Here is a 26,133-nt window from a genome sequence, read left to right on the forward strand (position 1 = left end):
TGGTGTAATGAAGTGGTAGGTTGTGCCTTTACCTTCTCCTGCAGGGGTCTCCAGACCAGACTTGCCTTCAGACCAGTAATAAAGTGGTCCCTCAATATGTGGTCTGAATCAGTGATGTCAGCACAGCCGCAAACATCCCTCCTTTTCACGCACCCCCACAGGTTCTTCATGGCTACTGCATAGTGGGTGATGCTCTCATCTTCATGCTGTTTCATAAGGAAGCCCCTTCACTGCAGCTCCAGCAGCTGAAGCTTTTCTCCAAACAAGCCCTCCAAGTGTGACAAAATCTGTTCCCAAAGTAGCTTGCTCATGTTCTGGCAGCGCCATCACCACTTGGCAAGCATTAGTGTCAATAGCCAGTTCTGCCACCAGCCAGCCTGGAACCTGATACAGATGGGTGGCACTCTCCAGTCTCTCCTCAACTGCAGCAATGTTTGACTCATTGAACTTTGATACTAGGGCTAAGGCTAATCCTAGCAGAGATCCTAGCAGAGGCATTCTGGAGCCCAACCCTCCTTCCTTACATGCTGCAAGGGACAGATCCTGCCAACTGCTGCCAAGTGTAGGTGGGGCGCAGCGTGTGCAGCCGCAGTAACTCACACAGACAGGTGCAATAAAAAACTTGTATTAAAGTAATGCAATGACAGTTCACAACAACCCGGAGGGACGCCTGCCCAACCGAGTTCACTCACGGTTTCCAACGATGTGAAGATGAAGGGCATCAGCCGGTTTGACAGAGTCCGTTAAGAGAGCCAAATGCGGCCTGGCCGTCCAGTGCCCAAGTGGGAAGATTTCCAAATGTGTTGCAACCCCATGATTTCCCTCCTCGTCAAGAACCTTTTCTACCGCTAGTACTGTCCCTAACAGGCGGGGTACCTGTCCCTACTCTACTAACTTGCAAAAAGCATGCCAAGCCTGGGAAGATGGCATTGGGTGCTTCTCCAGAGACCCAGGAGACCATAGGAGAACCATGTTCCTCTTGACTTCTCAACTGTGGTGCCGCTGCGAAGGAGCGCCACCTGCAGTGGAGAAAGTAGACTGCACCTGCCTACAAGCATGTGGGAAAGTGGACTTTATGGCAAAAATGTGACACTTTTGAAAGCCATTGACATATAGTTTTTTTTTTTTTAAATGCAGTACCAGTAATTGTTCTTGGACAGCTGACACTGCTGCTAAGTGTACCATAAAAACGTACTACTATATCTATATAATATATAATGATTCCCTTTGATCATTGGACTAGCTTGTGACACTTAATAAACCAGTATGTTTTTTTAACACACTATATATTATTAACTTCATAGCTCCCTGGTATCAGAACTAAAAGAGGAACCTACAGTAACTTATCAATTAAAATGTTTCCCAAAACAGTTACATCCATGGCTTGATAGTTCTCTCAACTGAACTGTCAAACCAATTATTTGGCTGGTGGTATAACTGAACCCATGTGCAGTACCATGGCAACTGCAGATCAAATAGAGGCTAAGATGGCAACTTCCTTGGCTGTAAAGGATAGGGGGTACAGGTCTGCTTTAGGTTCTTGAACTAATCAACCTATATCACCAGACATTGATTGCTGCTTAGTAACAAAACAACCTCAAGCAAATACACAAACTGTTTTAACTGACAAATAATTTGTAGTTTTGCTCAGGCAGTATTATAACTCACACACTAATGTGACACCACTGTTTCCTTGTTCACCTTTCCAACTATGTGTGACAGCTGCCTGCTCAATGGATCCTAAATCACCAATGTTATGATAATGATTCATTGTCCAGTGAGCAGGCAGAACACACAGGAAGCTGACATCCTTACATGAGAAATAAGAGTATCACCTGCTTGTTTTTACCATGTGCCAGAGTTATGGAACAAATACTTTCACAGATAAAGTTCACACATAAATTTGGTTGCATATTTAGCTTTTTGCTTGGCATTCTACTTTAAAATATTTCGCTTCTCACAATATCTCCTGACACTCCCTTCCATATACTGTATATGCATTTTCAAGGAAAGAATTTTTTTTATTAATAATCCCTATTTGTTTTATCTCTAGAATAATGTTGTAAACTGCAAGCACCATTTAGCCTAAAATTGTTTGTGTAACCAGACAGACTTCATTGACAGCTTTTCTTGTCAAATATCTAATTTTCTGCTTAGATTTTTTTGCCTATTTTCTTATAAAAAATTTTCTGAATGCTTTAGAAGTTCTTGCATAAAGCTTTAGGTTTAAGAATCCTTTGGGAATCAATTAATATTTAAAAAATTGGAATACAAATGAATGTAGATCTTGATCCAAAAACTAAAACCAAAGCTTAAGGACATATATTTTATAGTTAAATACTCTACATAGACATTTTCTTATCTGACCAGTTATCTATTGCAACATAATGCTGAAATATCCACAATATAAGCAGATACATACAACTTCCAGGCAATCTACAATCTTTGACAGCTTCTCTTCGGGTAAGTCTTTCAGTAGTGAAACACTGCAGAAGAAATTGGAAAAAGGAGTTATATTCCTGGAAATAGCATTTCAAATTTACTTTGACAGCTCTGTAATACATTTGCCACTTCTTGTCTCTGTTAATATAGATTTTCTCCCACTCCTTACTAGTAATGGAAGTTTCCCACACTTCTTAATGACTTCCTGAGATTCAGTGTAGCTGACTATGAGCAACTGTTTTATATTTCAGCGGCACATGACTTTTTAAATGTAATAGGGAAAGATTTCCTCTGTCCCAGATACATACAGATTATCTATAGTCTCTCCCTGCTCAGCATGTCCTTTTTGGTTCAGTGCCTTGAAATAGTCTGAACGGAGTTTGGGGACTAGTTCATCCTGCCTGCAGGGGTCATTTAAGTAAATGACTTGCAGCTTGCTGAAAATTCTATTCCAATATCAGTGGGGCTATCTATTAAACAGTGTAAGCAGAAAACCCCCTAGTGCAAAGTGAAGTAGGCTACAGCATAGAATCAGAAACAATGTACTAAAGCAAGGCCTATGAAAAAAGAATACTGATTGGCTGTTATGGGTTAACACTTTAGGCACTTAGCACCTTACACTCTTATTGAAAAAGCATGCAAGTGCTGCTTAGGTTTGCATCTCGGTTGTAGTAATGGAACAACCATTACATGTCTGTCATTAATCCCTTAAACTGATGATATCATTAATATCTCATCTGACATTTTATCAATAATGGCATCCATGAAATGCAATAATGTGCACACAGGAAAGGACCTAAACATAGAAACTCATTAAGAGATGCACAGGCTACAATAAACAGAGAAATGAAATTAAAAAAAAATCTTATACATCATCAATATCAGCCTTTCTCAACCTTTTTTTTAACCCAGAGGAACCATAAAAAGCATTTTCGGGTCTCAGGGAATCTCTGTTAAAAATACAATTATTCACAGTTCATAGCAGCAAATCTCTCTATCTATTTTTTTTATGCAAGATTACTGTTAAATCCTATTTTTCCATTGCTCTGTTAAGTATTGCTCTTTTTAGTTTACTTGAATATGAAATTTCAATATGCAATTCAGAATTTTTTCAATATTTTCATTTTTAAGAGATTACATTAATGTTTTCTTTGCTTCAACCTTACCTTGCCATTTTTTCCTACATCTATCTTTCATACACCGTAAAGTAGACATGTCAAATTAAAATATACAGAGGGTCGCAAATACTTAATTCCAGAAAAAGGGTTTAGAGAAGGTGAGTACCTAAAGCTGACCTTAAGAAAGTAGCAAATCATGAAAGTACAAGTATTTTTTTTTAATAAAGTCACCCTAGACACCCTTCTTAGCTCCCTAAAAATATTAGGCCTTTCTCCCTCCGCAGATATGCACTTACCTTCTCAAATGGCTGGGGCCCCCCTGCTGGGGCTAAAGCATATTGGGGCATTTAGCACTTCCAATGACAACTGAGGTAAGGGCATTTATCACGCCTATTGACCACTACCATATGGGAATAGATTACTTCTACTGACACCGGGGCATTTATTACTCCCACTGACCACAGACACCAAGGCATATATTACTCCCCCTCCCGCATAGACATGTATTACTCCTACTGACACCACAGCAGTTATAACTCCCAATGATGTTGGGGTATTTATTGCTTCCACTGATGCCACTGCATTTAATATTCCCACTGGCCACTGGTGCTGGAGTATTTATTTTTTTTTTACTCCGACTGACTCTGCGAGTTGTATTACTCCTACTGACCACTGATTCCAGGCATTTATCTCTCCCACTGACCACTGACATTTTCTACTCTAAGTAACCACTGACACTAGAATAATCAACTGGAGTATGTATGGCTGCCACTGACTCTTAGAAAAGTATTACTTCTACTATGCCTTACCTCTGATGCAGCTGGGAGCACCGGCGAAAACCAGTCAGGATAGCATAGGATTCCATATGCCTCCTACCTATCCCTGTCTTGAGGCTGACAATGGCAGATCACCAGAGGCAATAAGTATATGGTGGGGGTATGTTACAGATTGAAAAGTGAAGGATCACATCTTAGAGATGTTCTACAGTTTCTGCTTGAAGTGGCTTGTGGTGCATTTATACTGGGACACTTTCTCTATACTTCATGAGTGGCTCTGGTACAATATATCTCCTTATGACATGCAGGTGCTCTGGTCATTTGTTTAAGCATGTGAGGGAGATTGGGATGAACATTCATAGCCATTGTCTTGAGCTCTCCTCTAGACCATGCTATAGGTGATAATTAGTCTCATGGACTGCATTGCAGATGTGTCTATATTCTTTGTACAGCGTGCTAGGGAGGTTGGCGCATATCATTTTAGTCTCAAGTTTGGAGTCCTCCTCTAGATCACGCTTTGGAAAAAAGTTCTAAGGACTTTTCATGAATTGCTACCTGTTACTCTTGCACAGGACTTTGTACACAGCCGCATATGTTCTGATCTCATATCTTGTTGCCCAGAAGTTGATTTATGTATCAAATATAACAATCTTTTGGAGGGAACTCTTGCATCCAGATATTAGTTTCCAACTACAGATACAAGTGGAACATATATTATCATTTCTGGTCTTCCTGAAGGATCATATTAAGGGATGTTCTCTGCACATCCCTTCTGCTTATAGCCAATATTACAGTACCCTGGATCCACCTGTACACAATTTACAAGTTAAAGGATGAATGAGAATGTGAAATAATTGTGCAATATTGGCAAGGTGTTTTTGGGTCTATGATTGATTTTATAATTTTCTATGTGCTTCATGTGCAATAAAGTTGTTTTTTTATGATTTTTTTTTTACTTGTTTATTTATTTTTTGATTTTTCACTCCTACTGACATTAGGGCATTTATGAGATTGGTTATAGTTCCACACTATGGTGTGGACAAGATGGCTGCTGCCTACCTCGCATATCCCACAAAGTGGGGTATGGAAATGGATAAGAGAAAGAGGTATAGGTGGCCCTGCCTATGTAATATGTGCAATCCTCAGGAAAAAAATTGAACAAACCCCATATGAAGCCAATAGTAAAGTGACATTTCCAGAATAGCATATCTCGCAAACTGCTTGAATTGCTTGTACCATTGTAAGTGTTTTTTTCTGTTTTAATAATAAACAATTTGTTGCAGATTCACACTATGAGTTGCCTCTCTTGTCCATATACCCTGTGAAGAGAATTCCCATTGATCAGATCCGGGGACGCAGAGGAGGAGACACAGGACCGTGTATTATACCATTTGTTGGTGCCTCTGACCCCTGCAGGGGTTCAGTCTTCTGGTGAGTGTGGAGCTGAGGGGGGAGCACGGGTGGATTCACCTTCTGTTTTTATCATAAACAGACTGATGCTGCACTTTGGCGAAAGTTTTTTTGCACTTTGTCACTTTACCTTTTGTAAAAGGACCTATGCATTTTTTTCAAATATTATATTGTTTTATGGACTTATTTGATCATTGCACTTTTTTGCACATTTTTGCACGGAGAAGCACTTTCCTTTTGCACTGTATTTATTGTACTTTATTGTACTGTACAAAATGTGTATAGTAACTCAGAAGTTTGGAACACTATTATAGCATATTAGTATTTCCTTATGTTTGCACTTTACTATTGGTTTCATATGGGGTTTGTGCAATATGTTTATATACATATAGTTTTTTCAGTTTATCACTTCCAAAAAAAATTTTTCACTTGTTTTTGTTTTTTCATGAGGATTGCACATATTACATAGGCAGCGCCACCTATACCTTTTTCTCTTATTCATTGGGGCATTTATGACTCTAACTGACTACTGATGCTGAGGTATTTATCACTCCCACTGACTCTGGAAATGCATTACTGACCACAAGCCACTGACTGCGGAGACATATTGGTGTTAATTATTTCATTAGCGCAAGTATAGTGTTCTGCTACTTTCACACCTATATATGTGTAGGTGTGTATATATATCCATATACAGAAGTCCAGATGTCATGCCTGCCTCCAAAGACCCCAAAAAAATGCCCAAAAAAAACCCGCCTGGAATAACACACCTGGGAGTTTTTTTTTTTTTTGGCGCAGGTGTTTTTTTGGGCATTTTTTTGGAGGCAGGCAAAACATCTGAACTTCTGTATAGGGGTATATATACACACACACTTATATGTATATATACCCATACACATATATAGGCGTGAAAGTAGCAGAACACTATACTTGCGCTAATTAAATAATTAACACCAATATGGCTCCGCTCCTATCACACCTATATATGTGTAAGTGTAAAATACATATAAGTGTGTGTGTATATATACCCCTATACAGAAGTTCAGATGTTTTGCCTGCCTCAAAAGACCCCAACAAAAATGCCCAAAAAAAACGCCTGCTGCAAAAACACACCTGGGCGTTTTTTTTTGGCGCAGGCATTTTTTTGGGCATTTTTTCGGGTTCTTTGGAGGCAGGCAAAACATCTGAACTTGTGTATAGGGGTATATATACACACACACTTATATGTATTTTACACATACACATATATAGGTGTGATAGAAGCGGAGCCATATTGGTGTTAATTATTTCATTAGCGCAAGTATAGTGTTCTGCTACTTTCACACTTATATATGTGTATGGGTATATATACATATAATTGTGTGTGTATATATACCCCTACACAGAAGTTATGATGTTATGCCTGCCTCCAATAACCCCCAAAAAATGCCCAAAAAAACGCTTGCTACTAAACCGGCAAGGTGTGAAAATAGCGGAGCCATATCCCTGTTCTATATTAATTTTAATACAAACAACTTTTTTTCTGGTTCTGGACATGCTACAGAGCTGAAACTTCACAGGTACACTTTTTAGACCACCCAGACACTAAATCCAAAGTCAAAATAAAAAAAAAATCTCATTTTTTTTTATTTTTTTAATAATTAGCTCTGTATCAAAAATGACAAATTTTAAGAACTTTTTTTTGTGTGATTAATAGTTCCTGGGGCATGACCCAGAACCCTAGGCACTTTTTAAGGGCATCTATTGGGTTTTAGGGCTTCAAAATGGTGTTTTTTGATTACAGAAGTTCGGGTCCCATTGATTTCAATGGGGTTCTGAAATCCGGGCCGAACTTTCGGGAAGTTCGGATGTTCTGGCCGAACCGAACTTTTGAAAAGTTCGATCATCCATAATCTTCAACGCCTGGGGCATTTTTTACTCCCACTGACCCCAGGCTCTTGGGCATTTTTTTTTTACTTCTGCTGGCTACATTACCAATCCTTACTAGTAATGGAACAGCCGTTTATTTAAATGAAGATAATTCAGGTAAGTAAAACGCTCTATCATCACATCTGATTGATGCTGCATCCACATGGGTGAGTATAAATGCAAATTTTTTTTCAAATCCCACACTTCTCTTTTAACCCCTTCGCGCCTAAGGGTAAAACAAATCTTAATGTCTAAGCCAAATTTTGCAACTTTCACATGTATTAGTAAAACTGAACATATCATCAAAACTACTTTGTGCATCCAAGTGTATTATACCTTGCTTTTTTCAGGATAAATTGGGCTTTCATTTGATGATAAATGGTAATGGATATCTCCTGATTTTTTTCTTTTATTATCAAAGGAAATCTAGCCCAAAATAGTAAGACGAAATATATATATTTTTTAATTTAGATGTATATTCTTTGCTCCTACTATAACCTATCACCAAAGAATATCCCACAATAAATTCTCCACAATACCACATATGTGTATGTTAGTTGTTGTTTGTACCCATAGTACAGCCCAGACACAACAGTGCACATTTTGCTTTTTTATTATCCTGCCTAAGGGCTCTTTCACACGGAGTGGACCGCATTGCGATCCGCTCCGGCACTTTTTTTTTTTTCATGGAGCGGATGACATTTGTGTCATCCGCTCCTTATGTCCGCATATCATCCCATCCATTTGCGGATGATATACGGACATAATGTAAGTCTATGGGCATTGCGAATGTCAGCGGATGACACAGCTGACATCCGATTTTCCTTCCTTTCCGTTTTTTGAACGGAGGAAAAATAGGGTTCTGTTCCGTTCCAAAAAACGGAACAGAACTGAAAGGAAGAAAATTGGATGTCAGCGGATGGTATTCCGCTGACATCCGCAATGCCATTGACTTACATTATGTCCGTAAATCATCCGCAAAAAAATAGGATGATTTGCGGACATACGGAGCGCCCATGTGAAAGGCCCCTAAAACACACTGGCACTGTCATTAATTGACACTGAAACTAATTTAAGAAAATAGATAAATCCTGTCAAAAAAAGACCCTCCTGACCTTGACCTTTGACTCTGACCTTGACCCAAACACTAATCCTGCCACTGTTTATTTTATTTTTGTAAGTATTACTTTTTTTTTCAACACGCTTTTTTTTTCTCTCTCTGCAAGGACAGAGAAAGATACACTATATCTGTCTTGTCCATTCACAGAGACAGAAAACAGGGAGGTGGACTTCAAAGTGACTGATCACTGTGCTAGTCAATCAGAGGCTATCACAATGATCAGAGCTCTCGGTGAGACCCCAGTCGTGCCAACTTACAAGGCATTTTAGGAAGGCCTTTGTGTCTGCTCCTCGGTCCAAAAAAATTCTTGCAGCTCCTGGCCACTACATTTAGTACAGATAATTTATGAAAATTCCATTTACTAAAATTTTTCTTTCACCTCCATATATCGAAGTTAGCTATTAGGGGGGTTGGATATTCACAAGAAATTAAAATAGAATCAACCGGTATGTCATGCTACACTGAATTCAACATCCTAGTAGGAAATTAGGTTAATTACCTGCGAAGAAAGCTGAAGTATTCCTGATGTTGAGCTTGTGCTGAACTCATCATAATATTTTGGAAAACCTGTCTATCCAAAACCCAAATCTTGGAGTCCGTCACCGCTTATTGGGGAAAATAAAACACATTTTAAGCTATATCTAATGCTACAAAATACATGCTAACAGTAATATACAATTACAGGGATCAGTGCTTTTTAAAAGTTAACCATATTTAGTTTTCTGCCTAAACAAAGGTTTTAGCTTTTTTTTTTGCCTAATGCACACCTGAGTGACTGATCACATGGCATCTGTAAGAGAGATGGCAGAGAGCAAATAAACATGAGAGGGTGCCCACCAACATGGGTTTTTTTAGGAGTTCTGCTCAGATTACAGATAAAAGGCAGTGAGGTGGACTGGTGTATTACACCAATGTCTGGATAGAAAGTTGAAAATAGAAATGTCCACCAGCATACCATTTTGGTGAAATAATGTTCTATTCATTCGTGTAGAAAATAAATAATCACAGGTGGACATTTTTGGAAGGCAGAAAGTCTCTTTAGCAAGAGAAAATGATCCTTCACAGTTCCAAAATGTCAGCCTATGTTGTTTTTTTTATGTGAATAAAATGAAAAGATTATTTCATTACTCTGATGTCCTGGTGGAATTTTCCTATTCAAGTTACTGTTTGGAGGTGCTATTAACCAACTCACTACAGTGCCTGGCACAACTTGTGCCTTATAGGCTTGTAAGGTGTGCATACAAACAAAAAACATCTAACTATAGATACAAAAAAATAACTACTCTGTATGGTGGTTGTGCTCAGTCTATGGATCATAAGATTTTATTTCAAATTTTGACTGAAATGCAAATTTACGTGCTTTAGTTATGGTGCTTCTAAATATTAAAAAGTATTCTAGCATAATGAATATTGTTTCAGGCTTCTAATAGTGATCTTAAACATAAGACTTTCATATACCTTACAGTAAAGGTTAGGTCTGAGCATGTATGCCCTTTACAATATACTTTTGAGTTGGTGTCTGGGGATAAAGAGAATGTAAATATATTATATACCTTTTTCAGCTCTGTGTATACAAAGGAAAATGTGGAAGCTCAAGTCTTTCATGGGGATAGTATTCACAAATGATCCATTGGGGATAGTATTCACAAATGATCCACAATGGATCAAAATTGACATGGTCCAGAAATATTTCAACAAAGAAAAAAGGAGGAATAAAGCACCTGGACCGGATGATTTACACCCAAGGGTCCTCAAAGACTTGAGCTTTGTTATATCTAAGCCATTGTTTCTAATTTTTAGACTCTGTAAAGACCGGTATATAGTACCTCTGGATTGACATACTGTATAGCCAATGTGGTACCTATATTTAAAAAGGGATCAAAGTCATTACCAAGTAAATAAAGACTTGTTAGTTTAACTTCTATAATTTTGGAGATTCTTGTGAGTTTAAAGACTACATAGAAGAGTGTTTGCTAGAAAATAATATTTAAAGAAATAGTCAGCATGGATTTCACAAAAAACTGAAGTTGTCAAACACATCTGATTTCTTTTTTTTGAGGAGGTAAGAAAAACCTTGGACAAAGGAGTGGCTGTGGCCATAGTTTGCTTGGGTTTTGCCAAAGCTTTTGATACAGTTCCCCACACATGGCTAATGTATAAGTTAAAGTCTACAGGCTTGGAAAATTCAGTTTGTAAATGGATAAAAAATGGGCTTAAAGGCCATATTCAGAGATCAGTGATTTATGATTTGTACTCTGAATGGTCTAAGGCTATTAGTGGTGTACCCCAAGGTTCAGTGTTGGGACCCTCACTTTTTATAATATTTATAAATGATATATAGTTTGGGATAAAATGTACATATGGGGGGTTTCCATAACTTTTTTTTTTCTATTGGTTAAACTAGGTAGACTAGTGTCCTTTTTCAACCTATCTATGTAACTATGTATTGTAGCTAATACTGGCTATTGAGCTCAGTTTTATTAAATATGCAAGATGCCATATATTTGAGCATCTCTTTTGTTCTATTAGCTTTTCATTACTGAAACCAATTCTTATCTGCAGTATTTCCAGTTTACATGTTGAACAATTTAATAAAAAATAAAAGCATGCAGAGGCATAACAGCATACAGCCTTATTGATATGCTGTTTATGGTTCTATTTTTTACAGATTGTGCATTAAATATATTTGACTCATACCTTTCACAGTTGCCGTTCTTTTACAGTTATACAGAATGGCTAATTCCCCAAAAGCAGTCCCAGGATGCATTTGTCCAAGCAGCCGAGAATTCTGAATAACGTCAAGCAAGCCCTCTGCAAGTGAGCATAATCACATTAACCACAGTATATTTTTCAACCACAATGATTTTCTCCTCTACAAGCTCACAAAGACTAACTGTTGAAGCCAGAAAATGTCTTCAGCTGCCTAATAGATATTTAAAATAGTAGCAATGAGTATCTCCACCTCTTCCATCTTTAAATCAAAGGAAGCAGTGTCCACAAAAAAGGCAAATCCCTTCTCAAGCAAATTCATTTATTTTATAATAATGGCCATCAAAAGAAACTTACGTTCAACATGTTGATATACCATTAACCAATTAAGCCTGTTTGTTGGTTGTTTTATTTGCTCAAATAACACTACTAGGACCATGTCACACTAGTGATTGTGTGTGTGTAATAGTACTGGACCAATAGTGGCAAGATTTGATTCTCAGGGGTACACAATCGAGTGAGTCCTTCTTTAAAGGAGCTAGTACAGAAAATAAGATACAGTGTAGGTAGACTTAGGTTGCAGTCCCAGGCTGCTGCCTCTCTGATAGCGACAAAAAGAATGCTCAACTAATGACAGACTCAGGGGTAGGTATTAAAGAGTGCCCAGTACAAAAGCTCATATCACTTAGAATTCCTCGAAATTTCAGAGGAAAGGCCTCCCTTTTCTTCTGGGATGGAGCAAAAGATGTAATTAGAATGTCGATAAGATGCAAGGATACTTATATTGTGGCTTTATAAAGACTATCAAATCCTAATGGCATTATAAACTGCTACCATGGTTTGCCACTGGTGGCAATTTGTCAGCAACAGGATTATTTAAGAAGCAAAGAGAACACTCATCTGCTACTATGGCAGTCAGTTAGGTGTTGCTTGGTGAAGTGAGAACCTTCAGTATTTTGGCCAGGGAGGGTGTAAAGCCAAAAGAGCAGATGAGTCTTCAGTTTAGCAGTCCTGTTCCTGGCGAGTTGACACTAATAACAATATCGCTAATGTGACATGGTCTGTACATTCCAATGAAAAGCACGTTTTTTTTTTTTATGAATTTCTGGCACTTTCTAACCCTATACATACATAGACTTACATAACAGGTATGTTTTACAGATACATCATTAAATATTTTCCTGTGTGTACAGCTCTTCCTCCCCTCAAAATGACTTCGGTCAGGCAACCACTGCTCATGAATAGCAGTTGTAATACATGATATAATCTCATGCTGATGAAGGCCTTGATTTATGATAGGACTTCTACTTATTTAGAATTTCTATTTATTTCAATTTATTTCTGTAGGCAAGTGAACACATAGTGGTGGAGTCTCAGCAAACTTCATGAATGGGTAGGTCCTTTGTTGACACAAATTCTAGTAATACTTCAGAAGATTTCCACCTATTTTTGTAAATATTTTTCAGTCAAGAGTAACAAGAATAATCCACTTTTAAAAATGTGTGAATCTTGGGTAAAAGTTGTAGGGATCTTGGGGGAAAATATAAAAAAATATACCCCATGAGAATAACATCCTTATGGGGTTGAGTTACTAAAACTGGAGAGAGCAAAATCTGGTGCAGCTGTGCATGGTAGCTAATCATCTACTAACTTCAGCTTGTTTAATTAAGCTTTGACACTGGTACTGGTACATGTAATATGTCTGCTATGGTAAACCTTCCAAACATCCTTCCTCCTGTTTTTTTTTTTTAAACTATCTCTACTAAGTGCCGGTTCACACTGTTCCGACTTGTCAGGCGACTTGGTCGCCTGGCAAGTAGCGGGCCATGCTGCGCAATTGGAACCGTTCTAATAGGAGCGACTCAAGTTGCTCCGCTTAGAAAAAGGTTCCTGTACTACATCGGGGCGACATCGGAGCGACTTGCATTGACTTCCATTATGTAAAGTCATTGCAAGCCACTCCGAAGTCGCGGTGCAGGGGCGACGGCATAACTCGCCCGAAGTCGTGTCGCCCTAGTGTGAACCGACACTAAAGGGCAAGTTTTAATATGGAATGGAAATATTTTGGAAAAAAAAGTAAATATTGATCTTTTGCAGTTCCAAACTGTTCATATACTGTAAATTTTTTATTTTTATTTTTTTTACAAACCCGTCCAACCACCACGAACGTGTCAAAATTGAGACTTTGTGAAAATAATTTACTAAAACACAAAACGAATCCCATTGATGAATTTTTCTTACCTGCCAAAACATAAAGATGGTTACCCGCTGCCCCTTCTTGAATGACAAGCTGTGATTGACTGTACACCCTTTCATACATGCAGTCCACCATTCGACGTACATGTGAAGCTTCCAGCTGTCGTAGAAAGTCATTACTCATGATTGCTCCAGTAATTAGCTTTTTAGCACTTAAAAAAAAAAAAAATACAGTGTTCATTTCTTATTTGACCATATAAATTAACTCTATAATTATCATATCGTCAGATAATCACAATTAAAAGAAGTGGCGTCTTTAGGTATGAGTAATCTAATTAATGGAGGGCCTGCAACAAATCCTTGCTTGGCAAATGTAAATATTTGTACTGTTCTCTCACGCAGCAGAGAATAAATGTCATTGTGAATATAATTTTCACAACAGTGTGCCTCAGGACGAGAGAGGAATAGTTGGAAGTGTCGCCACATGGGAGGGTGTACCCAGTAATCATTTCGAGCCAGAGACACTAATGTTCTGTTCCATATTTTTAAGCAGTATGAGGAAATTGTTTTGTTAGCCTCTGGAATTATTCCAAATGTTGGCCTCATGGGAGTTTGACTGTATGGCATTTCAGAAGATGATCATTAACGTCATATCAGAAATGCTCAGCGGTACTGTAACCTTTTAGCAAGAGAGCTAATTGTTTTTCAATTGGCAGAGCAATGGTTTGACAATGCATGGTGACACTGTGGGTAGAAAGGGCGTCTTAGTATCTTATCTACACAGTAATGACTCATCTGTGCTAATTTTTTTTAAATATGGTGAACCATGGCAGAGTATTAAAAATATATCTCTCAAAGCTTTTGAGAACTGTGTTATGCCCTGTATATTTCAAACACAGCTCCACACTGTAGAATCTAGGATTATATGAGTCAGCTCTCACATAACCTAAAGATTAGTACCAATTGGAAACTAACAGTAGTTTAAAGTTTACCTCCAGCTTTCCAACTTTTTTTAGCCACTTAGCCCCAGAAGATTTGGCTGCTCAATGACCAGACCACTTTTTTCAACTTGGTACTGCCCGAATTTAACTGACAATTGCTCGGTCATGCAATGCTGTACCCAAACAAAATTTATGTCCTTTTTTACCACAAACAGAGCTGTCTTTTGGTGGTATTTGATCACCTCTGCGCTTTTTATTTTTTGCGATATTAAAAAAGAAGCAAAAAGAGCAAACATTTGGCGAAAAATTGACATTTTCTACTTTGACTGTTAAAAAATATCCAATATATTACATTTTTGTCATATATTTAGGCCAAAATGTATTTAGCTACATGTCTTTGACAAAAAAATTCTCAATGAGCGTATTTTTATTCACTTTAAGACTGGAAGATTTTACCCCCTTCCTGATCAGGCCATATTTTTCGATTCGGCACTGCGTTAATTTAACGGACAATTGCGTGGTCGTGCGGTGCTGTACCCAAATTAAATTTACATCCTTTTTTTCCCCACAATAAGAGATTTTTTTTGGTGGTATTTGATCACCCGTGCGATTATTCATTTTTTAAAAAAAAGAGCGAACAATACTTTTCACATTCTAATATATAACATTCCCCCAAAAAAATGTATGAATCAAAATTTTTTAACATTTTAATTTGTTTTCTGCTACATATAAGCGTATTTTGATTGGTTTGCACAAAAGTTATCGTGTTTACTAACTACGGGAAAGATTTGTCATTTTTATTGTTTTTTTTTTTTTTATTTTACTAGTAGACATTACTACAGTAATCAGTGCTAAAAATATGCATTGTTACTGTAACAATGACACTGGCAGGGAAGGGGTTAACACTGTTGGTGATCAAGGGCTTAAATGTATGCCTCATGCTTACTGACGTGTGTGGGGGGAGGGGGGTTCTGTGACAGAGACAGAGATTGCAGGTTCAGGTATGCTGAATCCTGTGATCTGTCCCTGTCTGTCACAGAGAAGATCCGCCTGCTTTGTTTACAGAAGCGAGCGGATCTTCTCACCCTTTCCCCGACGATCGGGGAAGAGAGGCGGCGATCGCCGCCTCTCCTCCTCCGGCCCGACTCCTGCTGTGTCTAAACACTGTGAAAGCCGCACAGAAAGGAACAACTCTATATAATGTTGTAGTGCTTCTTATTGGCAAATAAACACAATGATATAGAGCACTGATTAGTCATGGCTATTCTCTTATAATGCCAAATTACATTACAATAGAATATAAATCCCCATTTAGTCTTGATACACCCCTAAGAAAATTGTTTTTGAAATGCGTTGGATGTCAACCAATTTGGAATTATCCAACTGATGACCTATTGTCTGTGGGAACATTGTTGTATCCATGTTGTAGCATTATGCACTTTATATGAATAGCCATCACAAATTCCATTAAAATGTTTTTATCTTTTTTTGTTATTCTATCACACTGTATTAATAGGGTTATTCTTCTGCATCTTTGTGTTGCTAATTAAAGTACCACTCTTGTGGGTCCTTTTCATATATATGTACTAAGGGATGTTGGCAACTATAAGCTATTGCTGAAAACACTTTATCCTTCCCAGCATGGTCAGTTTTTTTTCCTGTCTTCCAATGGCCAAGACCTGTGCTGACATGCCCCGTTTCACAGCTCTTTACTGGGAAGATCAGTGCACTGCTGTTTCTCTGCCTCCTGCTGAACTCCATCCCCACCTCTCCAAGCCTCAATTCAGCTAAGAATATAGGTTTGGGATCCTTTATAAAAAAAAAGTTATTTATATTTTATAATAATAATAATATTAGTAATAAAGTATATAGACAAATATTTTGCCTTGCGTTTCTATTTCAAACTGAGTGTGTTGTTTTACAAGCCAAGGGTTCACTTTGTTAGCAAGACAATTGTGTATATTACAATAATTGCGTCTATTTTTTCTTTTTTAATTTTTATTGGTTACGCAGAACCAATACATGGGCAGATAAACCCTAGTGTCCAGTTTATGTTCTTACCTTGAATCCTTACGGACACAGGTGACATCTGGGTTCTGGCAAGAAGGATTGTAATAATGCCGTGAAGTTGGCTCTGCTGAGACTCCTTCTTTAGCTTTCTGACGTCTATGAGCATCTGGGGCTTTCTCATTATGCTGAGCAGGTCCTTGGTTTATAACACTTAGCAGCTTTTTCTTTTGACTACCTTTCGGGGACAGCTGGATGTTGTAACCGATAGCATCCTGCAGTTTGTCTATTTGAATAGATTTTGTTTCTAGTTCCTTTTCGAGCTGCCGGATTTTATCGTCTTTTTCTTGTAGTTCTTTCCATCTCTGTCTCAGTTCTTCTTCTAGAAGCAGCACAGTCTCCTGCAATTTAGTGAAGGCCCCAGAGGAGTGTTCTCTCCTCCTGGAGGAGAGACAGCTATCCTCCCTCCGTGGGGCTCGGATAGTTCCATTTCCCATGCTGTTCTGGTTGTACATCCCGAAGGAAAAGTACTTTGCTCAACTGCCACTTAGATGTCTGTTCTTCTCATGATCTTTTTTTTTTTTTAAGACTCCCAAATGTTGGTTGCAACAGAGAATGTTTATACAGATAACAGTTCCATGTTCAGAAATCTACTCATGGTCTAAGAGAAAAAAAAAAACATAATTTACAATAAATAAAAATAGCTCAATTCAACATGCAAAACGTTTATTACAATAATTAAAGAGATTTCATTGATTGAATACTTTAAAATACAAACACGAATCCTGCATAACAATATTAACTCAAATAGGCATAGATTTATGTAGGCATGCATTGCTTGTCATGTTAAAGTTCTTCTTTATTTCCTGCAGACATTAAAGCGGTATTAAACCCCAAACCAATCATTAGATGTGGTGGTGCATTCGTTTTTACTTTGGCCTTTAACCCATCTATTTTCACCTGGTATTTTGGCCAGTAACCCACCTCTGGTATTAGTGAGACCCAATCCTGGAGGAATGAGCATAGTCAGTGTGTGTGTGGAGGGGTGGGGGGGGGGGGGGTAGTGTTAAATGTATTAGTGGATTAATACTTTATAATCAGTTACAGCAAACAGTTTTTTTTTTCCTTTTGGGTTAAAGGTTTGGCCAGTGGTATGTGGTTTGTCTCATCCATGTAAACTGATTCATTCTGTTGGAGAGCTTGAACATGCGAAAAAATGACAGACTTGCTGGCTGGATCACTAGATGAAAACAAAAGAACGAAAGCCTAAAAAGGAAACTAATACATTTATCACATCTAAGGATTGGTAAGTGTTTTTCTTTTTAGTTCAATACTGCTTTAAATGATTTGTGTCTGATGAATGTGACTTTACCAACAGTGAGCATCAACTGATAAGCCTATTGGGGCCTCAGACACCAGTAGATATACTTCCCAGAGGTCTTCTAGGGTAAAAATTATTAAGCCAAGTTGGAATTTTTGCCTAATAGCCTATTTATCCCTAGAGATGAGTACAACAATCTCTCAACTGTTTTCTTTGAAGGTCTATAGCTGGGTACACAGAAGTGTTCTTGAGTTTTACATTTTCTACACTGGCTGAAGCATCAATTCTTTTCTGAGTCACAGGGCTCCATTCAGTCAGTCTATTGACAGGAAGGGGAGGGCTGCAGAGTAAGAGCATTTCAGATGCTACCGGCGTCATTCCATTGAGTGCAGAACAAAGCAAACGGCTTCACTAAGTGCTTGTGGGTATTGAACCACTCAGCTCAATACACATTTTAGTACCTGGGATAGGGCAGCGCTCAGAAGCCATAAAGATTCCATGTTGAGTGCTGACACCTGTAGTCTAAGCATACTTCTGGCTATAGACATTAAAAGGCACATTAGGAAACAATCCAAATATTAAAGAATATTTATTACGTAAAGACATAAATTATTCAAAATAAATAGGAATGCAAATGTTGGCTGACACCTGGCAGCTAGCATACTTTAGGCTTAAAGTAGAACTGAAGCCCACTTTTTAAAAATGTTGTGTAGAGTAGGGGAGGGTCATGACCACTGTCAGTTTTTTGCCAACTGTGTCCCATTCAAAAGATTGCTCTTCACTTTCTGTCCCATAGCCACAACAGGAAGTCGGATAAAAAACCCTCCGAATTGAGGGAATTATAGGTTGTCACCAGGGTCACCAGAGCTAGGTTCTTCATTAAAAATGTCCTCTCTATTCCTGTTCTGGTGGCAACCCAAAATTAGGGATTTTCTTTCACTATCGCTATCAGTGATAATGGTAAGCAGGACAAATAGAAATGGCAAATCTCCACAAAGTGAGTACAGACAGCACTAAAAACTTTGACAGGGGTTCTAATCCCATCTAAGGCCCCTTTCACACTAGTGCGACTTGTCCCGCGATTTTGGCCAGCAAAATCGCATGACAAGTCGTTTTCCACTATTTTCAATGAGCCCCATTCATATCAGTGCGTTTTGAAGTCGCTCCGACTTCAAAGTAGTTCCTGCACTACTTTGGCACGATTTTAATGCGTTTTGAGGTATATATCCCTGAGCCATTGCTCAAAATCGCGTCAAAATCGCGTCAAAATCGCGTCACAAAATCACGGTAAAATCGCGTCGCATAAGTGTGAAAGGGGCCTAAAACTAAAAAACAATGTTTTTCCTTCAATTATACCTCATCATTCCCAGCTGGATTTACAGCATGATTCCCTGACATTGGTGTCATGTGTTCTGGGGGGGGGGGGTGTAATCATCCTTGCTCTTAGGATTACACTAATTACCCCTGTTCATACATCAAAGGTATTCAAAACCAGGAATAATATCCCAGAGCAAAAATATTCTGTACTGAAACTCAGCTTATATGACAGACCCCCCCCCCCCCCCCCCCACTACCACCACCAATTCAGGAAAAAATGACGAAGGAAAAATATGTTGATGAAAAAAATTGTTTTCATGGACCAAAGGGTGGCAACCCCAGCTCCTGCCTATGTAACTATTAAAACCAAGTCAGCTATGCCAGCACTTATATCTATCCTTATAAGTTCCCTTTAAGCCCCTGGTACTGGGCACTAAAACTCTGACCATCAATGCAGGAAAGGTGGGGAGGGGGGAGTGGTTTTAAAAAACACTGCACTGACCAGCAATGCAGGGATTGGAGTATTAAAAACATTGCACCTAACCACCAATGCGAGGACGGGTTAAAAAACACTGCTGCTGACCATTTAGTTAAATGACACTGCAACTGAGCGGCAGTGCAAGGGAGGGGGATTAAAAGCAATTCCACTGACCACTGAGAAAGAGGGTTTAATTGTACTGACACTAATGCTTGGGGTTATTATTGCCATTACTGACACCAGTCCTAGGGGTTATTGTTGCAGTCACTGACATTATTGCTGACGTCTATTACTGTGGTCACTGACACCAATGCTGGGGGTTATTATTGCATCCACAGATACTAATCATGTGGGCTGTTATTGCATCCACTCACACCAATGCTGGGGGTTATTATTTTTGGTAACTGTCACCAATGCTTTGGGGTATTATCTAACACCAATGCTTAGGGTTATTGTTGCGGTCACTGACACCAGTGCTGGGGGTTATTATTGCATCCACTGACAACAACGCTTGAGGTTATTATTGCGGTCACTGACACCAATGCTGTGGGTTATTAATACATTCACTGACACAAATGCTGTGGGTCATTATTGTGGACAATGACACCAATACTAGGGGTTATTATTTTTTTTTTTCCGAAAAAACTAGGGGTTATTATTTTGGTCACTAACATCCATATCAAGGGATTTTTGTGGCCACTGACACCAGTGCTGAGGGTTGTTGTTGCAGTCACTACCACCAATGCTGGGGGCTTTTATTGTGGTCACTGACATCAATCTTGATTTTTTTTTTTTTTTTTATTGGCACTGACACCAATGCTGGGAGTTATTAATGTGCTCACTAACACCAAAGCATGAGTTTTTTTATTGTGGCCACTGTCACCAAAAATTACTCCAAGCCTATTCATCCATCCAATGCAATGCACCTCAACACATGAAACATGCTTGAATTGTGCGACCCTCTGGAATTTTCGGGCGCCACAATATCAGGTCCTTTATAAATTAAGTTGACCATCACTGCTTTAAGCCAAAAAATCTAAAGCATCTTACTTCTCTGTTAAGTTGCAAAGATGCTTCAGTATTATAAATGCTTTATGAGCTAGAGTGTTCTTCTGGTATAGAAGGCATGTAGACCTGAATGCACCTTTCAGCAATGCCAGAAAGGAGCCAAGCAAACCTTCTGTGATGAACCTTGCAAGGTAAAGCAGTAGAAATAATATTTCTCATATCACTGTTTCAGCTTGTCAGAGATTCCAATGCCTGCCTTTGCCTTTCAAACAATATTGATCTTACTCAAGCACTATTATTTTATTTTTTTTGTGGCCGCAATAAGCCAGAATGTGTTGACAAGACATCAGCTTTACCCTTTGCAATCAAATATTATTTCTGTTTCTGAACTTAACTCTGATGGTTCTACTAAATAAATCTGAATCATTTTTATATAAATTAGTTGAGTCTATATTTATTAATACCATAAATTCAGAATGAAGCTTTGTAGAATAATTTTATTTGGATGGATCATACTTGTGTCTTTAAAGATTCATTTTATATTTGCATAGACCTAATCACAGAAAACATATATACTGTACATTTAAAAGGGTATATAAAGCCAGGCGCATGTTTTATCCATTAATAGCCTTTTTACAAGATAAAAATATACACACATTGCCTGAAAAGATGGGAAACCTAGAAAACCACTTAACATCTGATTTACAAGCATGGTGAGTCACATGAAATGGTAGATTGGTGCAGTTCTTACTATAAATTTCATCCCTGGCTATAATCAGGATAGTTCAGTATCGATTTGTCACAATTAAAGCCTATCTAAAACCTAACCAACTAATGTTTTACTGTATTTTTGATAGGGCAGGAAGGGTATCCCTATTGCATAGATTGGATAGTCGTGATAGTAAATGACTCTAACAAGTATACAAAAAAAAATATATATTTTTAGAGGGAAAGAAAAGGGTTGAAACTGGTAATAGCTGCACCCTCCATTTCTTGGATGGGCATCATAGGGGCAATCTCCGCAACTGAATCCTTGACAGAATTAAATACCAGGCAGAATGTTTAATTCTTCACTCTATCCAAAATGTAAAAAAAACATGGAGTTATTATTTTAAACCATTTCTCAACCAGGGCTCTGTGGAATAAAGAAAAAACAAGTTGCGCTGTTAAATATTAACCCAAATTATAAATATCTCTGGGCGCCTTGATAAAAAGTGCATAAAAAATAATAATAATAATAATAATAAACATGCAGTTTCATAGTAGCATAAACATGTCCACACTATCCTGAGAATTCATACAGTATGAAAGTTACTATGGTTAGTATATCAAATTAGAGTCCAAAAAAGAAGAAAAAAATCCCACAGTGAAATTTCAAATGTGCAAAAAAATAAATCTCCTCTGATCCTTTTGGGCCATGAACCACAGGTGCTCCCTCTGAGAGATCAAACAGGCTTAGCCTCTTACCAGAACATTAGACCTATCAAGATCAGTATTCGCCTTAGTGAGCTTCAGCTCTCTCTACAGGTGTGGCCTGCCTCGGCTTTTCCAGCCGCCTCTCAGATGACAATAATGGGGAAAGGTACCGTAGGAATCTAAGACTGGATGTTTACCATATCAATGAGAAGAAAGCAAAACTCATTGCGCAACATCCAGTTCCATATAAAAAGTGTAATAAAAGGTTCTACTTACAGCAGTAAAGATAAAAACAAGCATTGGAAACATACATTCGTCCCACACTCTCCACAGGCATGATAATGTTACTGCTATTTCCGTGCCATGCCTCTCTGGAAGCCTAGGTTTCTTCCTGAGGTTGCTGAGGTTAAGCAGCGAGCAGTGGTGGAATAATTTATTTTCTGATGGTACCTGTAAAGTTGTGACACCAATATCACTTGGTACAGGCAATGATGTGGAAACAGTTGAGTCTCTTTTGTTGCCTCTCATTGACACCATTTTTCTCTTTAATGGTTTGTAGGAGGTGCTTTTTTTAACCACCACCCATTAATAAAAGAGGCATTCATCCTACTCACCACCAAGGAAAGGGGCATTATTCCATTTGGCCTTCAATACAATGCCCATTGGTTGTCAGAGAGGAGTGTGCCTCTTACATTTTTGGTCAGTGTTGTGCATTCTTCCCATTGATCAGCGATGTAGTGAGGTCTTGCTCCCAGTGACTATCGATGTAAGGTGAGGGCTTCTTCCACTTACACCCAACATATTGTAGTATTCTTCACACTGACCACAAATGTAAGGGAGTTCTTCTTTCACTGACTACCAACATATTCTCCCAAAGATCACCAGTGTGAAGGGGGTACTTCTCTACCAATGGATTCTCCCGCTGACCATCAATGGATTCTCTCTCTATATTTTTCTGCTAAGTCCACCAATATAGTAGAACACTACTTCTGTATTTCAACTGTCTATATTTCTGGCCATTATTATCATGTATAGCTTTTGTTTTCATCATTATTGCTGAAAATTTTTTTTCATATAGTCACAACGAGCACTGGAACTTAAACAGAGAAGGCTGCAGCAGGCATTCCTAAGACGTTCTGCAGCATAGTTAGTATGTAACCTTCAATTTCTCTGCAGGCACCAAGCTTATGGTATATGCTATACATATTCACTGTTACTGTAAAAATGACACTGGCAGGGAAGGGGTTAATTTTTATTGGAGAGGGAGGGGTTAAGGTATGCTTGGTGCTTACTGACGTTTGTGGGGGGAGGTGACTGAGTGACACAGGGACAGATCACAGGTTCAGCTATCTGACCCTGCAATCTGACCCTGCCTGTCACTTAGGAGATCCGCCCGCTTTGTTTACACAAGCGGGCGGATTTCCACACTAGATCCCAGACGATCGGGGAAGAGCGGCGGTAATCAACGCGGCTCCTCCCCTGGCCCGACTCTCGCTGTAACTGAATACAGCGGGAGTGAGCCTCCGGCGGCGTCCGCGCGCCGCCGAGAGAGGGAAATGTCTGGTGACGTAGGTCTACGTCGCCAGACGATAACGAGCCACTGTGCCGCAGTAGCAGCACAGTGAGCAGACGTAAAGTGGTTAACTGTCTATATTTCTGTATAGCTTTTGTTTTCATCATTATTGCTGGAAAAAAAAATTTCATATAGAACAGGCGGTGCTAAAAGTAGTCTGCTCTAATGATTTGACCTAAAAAAAAATTCTCCTTCGCAAAACGGTTGTTAAAACCTGGTTTCTACCACTATAGATGGTGTCAATAAGATATGTATGGAAAATAAGCAGGTGCCTAAATTGGTATCTGTTTTGCTTTCTTCTAAATTAGCAGTATCAGAACCAGGTAGATGATAAGAAAAATGTTTCCAACCTCACAATTATGTTATCATAATACCTATGGCATAATCACAATTTTTCGTTTTGAGGTTTAGGTTTAAATCCACATTTGTCCAATGTAGTTTGCCCTTCTCTGCAGAGGGAGAAGATCCAGCCTCTGAGCCCAACCTCTGTCACAATGTGTGCTGTAAATAGCTGCTCTTTTCTACAGAAAATGACTTACAAATAAAAAAAAAAACATCCAAAAATTAGACACTCAGAGCAGCCATGGGTATTGTCTTTATTCTAATAGAAGGAAGCTGGGGAAAGAATACTCTTATTTTTATATCTTAAAAATGAGTGATGAGTCAAGCCTGCAATAAAATAACAAAAGGCTTACAAGGCACTCAGCAAGACGCACAGGAAAATGTCACGCTGTATCATTTGGACATTCTGTTATTAGTATAAATGTTTCTGAAGCCTGGGCTGTTTCTTCAGACACCTTCACTATCCTTAGTATTTTGACATTATGGTTCCTAATAGTTTCAATTGTGAAAAGATTATTATCAGTCATGATGCAGCTTTAGTTACAGAAAACAAATGATTTTTGGTACATTGTACATTGACAACCGCACATGTAAAATATTGACAAGGTGAATAATCAGGTAACAGAGCAAACAAAAAAAAAAAAAGCATAAATTATGTGAAGATGGCCAGGGCTATATTTACTATGATGTTATAATGGGTAGGTGCCTACAAATGTCTTATAGAAAATAGGGTAAAACCAATATGCACATTTTGTTTTCAGTATTTTTGTTACAATATTTGACTACTGCTTTAAGTCTTAAGTCACAACGAGCACTGGAACTTAAACAGAGAAGGCTGCAGCAGGCATTCCTAAGACGTTCTGCAGCATAGTTAGTATGTAACCTTCAATTTCTCTGCAGTCACCAAGCTTATGGTCTATACTATTTTACAGCAATGACAACAATGACCTAGTACATTTTAATACATATTAACACTTAAGATGGATAACTGTTGGAAATGCAGGTGTAGGTTGGCCAATTTGGTGTAAAAATTGTTGCTCCTAATATCTATCTAATTCCTAATACCTGCCAAGGTCTTCACAAGTAGGGATGATCGAACGGTTCGGGTCCACCATCGGTTCGGCCCGAACATTGGGTGTTCGAGGTTCGGCCGAATTTAGAACTTTTTGCCCAAAAAGTTCGGAATTCGGCAACCAGAACCGACCAAAATGCAATGCTTCAGGAAATGGGCTTTAAAAGCCCATGATTGGACCAGAACCATTAGCAAAAGCCAATTGAGGGGGCAGGAGAATTCTAGGAATGTGATTGGAGTGACTAGGGGGTCCCTAGACCAATCATTAGTGAATACGTCCCCCAGTATATAAGATCGCCGCCGCCAAATTCCTAGCATTCTTGTACGGGACATGGAAGAGAGTGGAATGCTGTTCTGTTCTAATGTGTTACAAAGTGTCATTTAGCTATTTTTAGTGTGAGGAAAGGGATATCCAGTGTAGTTAGAGTGCTCCTTTACACTTAAGTTAGCTTCAAAAATTTAGTTTCTGTAGGGAAAGTGTTAAGTGTAAAGGGACCGTAGTGTAGTGTAGGGTTAACTGACAGTGACTGCTATGGAAGGGTGACAAAACCCTTCCATAGCAGGGTGACCACTATAGAGAAATGATCATTTCTCTGAGTTGCTTCGGGACAGGAATATGGCTTCTCACCAGCAAGCATTTTTCATGCTGCAGGGGTTTCCACTGCCAGTGCTTTTTTGAGGACATGTTTGATGTCAGACATGACATCTGAACATGTGTATAGGGGGTATATATATACATATATGTCTGTATATATACCCCTAGACATATATAGGTGTGATAGTAGCAGAAATATATGCTTGTGCTAATGAAATCATTTACAGTAATATATTTCTGCTACTATCACACCTATATATTGCTAGGTGTCTATATACATATAATTATGTGTGTATATATACCACTATACACAAGTTCAGATGTTTTGCCTGCCTCAAAAGAACCCCAAAAAATGCCAAAAAAACGCTAGCGTCAAAAAAAAAA

General features: G+C 38.5%; 1 protein-coding gene across 2 annotated transcripts in view; it reads right to left on the reverse strand.

Annotated features, from left to right (window-relative positions):
- LOC309563143 (cGMP-dependent protein kinase 2-like) overlaps nucleotides 1-26,133 on the reverse strand; it is a 254,121-nt gene that overhangs the window by 163,533 nt on the left and 64,455 nt on the right. For both annotated transcript variants that reach the window (XM_082267470.1, XM_082267469.1), the window contains exons 2-6: nucleotides 16,682-17,288; nucleotides 13,725-13,891; nucleotides 11,472-11,585; nucleotides 9,274-9,379; nucleotides 2,423-2,486 (exon numbers count right to left, since the gene is read on the reverse strand). In XM_082267470.1, the coding sequence (XP_082123596.1) occupies nucleotides 2,423-2,486; nucleotides 9,274-9,379; nucleotides 11,472-11,585; nucleotides 13,725-13,891; nucleotides 16,682-17,142 (912 nt within the window). In that variant the 5' untranslated portion in view covers nucleotides 17,143-17,288. The remainder of the gene's footprint in view (nucleotides 1-2,422; nucleotides 2,487-9,273; nucleotides 9,380-11,471; nucleotides 11,586-13,724; nucleotides 13,892-16,681; nucleotides 17,289-26,133) is intronic.

The sequence above is a fragment of the Pelophylax lessonae genome, assembly GCF_965119305.1.
Source record: "Pelophylax lessonae genome assembly, chromosome: 9".
In the NCBI taxonomy this organism is placed as follows: domain Eukaryota; kingdom Metazoa; phylum Chordata; class Amphibia; order Anura; family Ranidae; genus Pelophylax; species Pelophylax lessonae.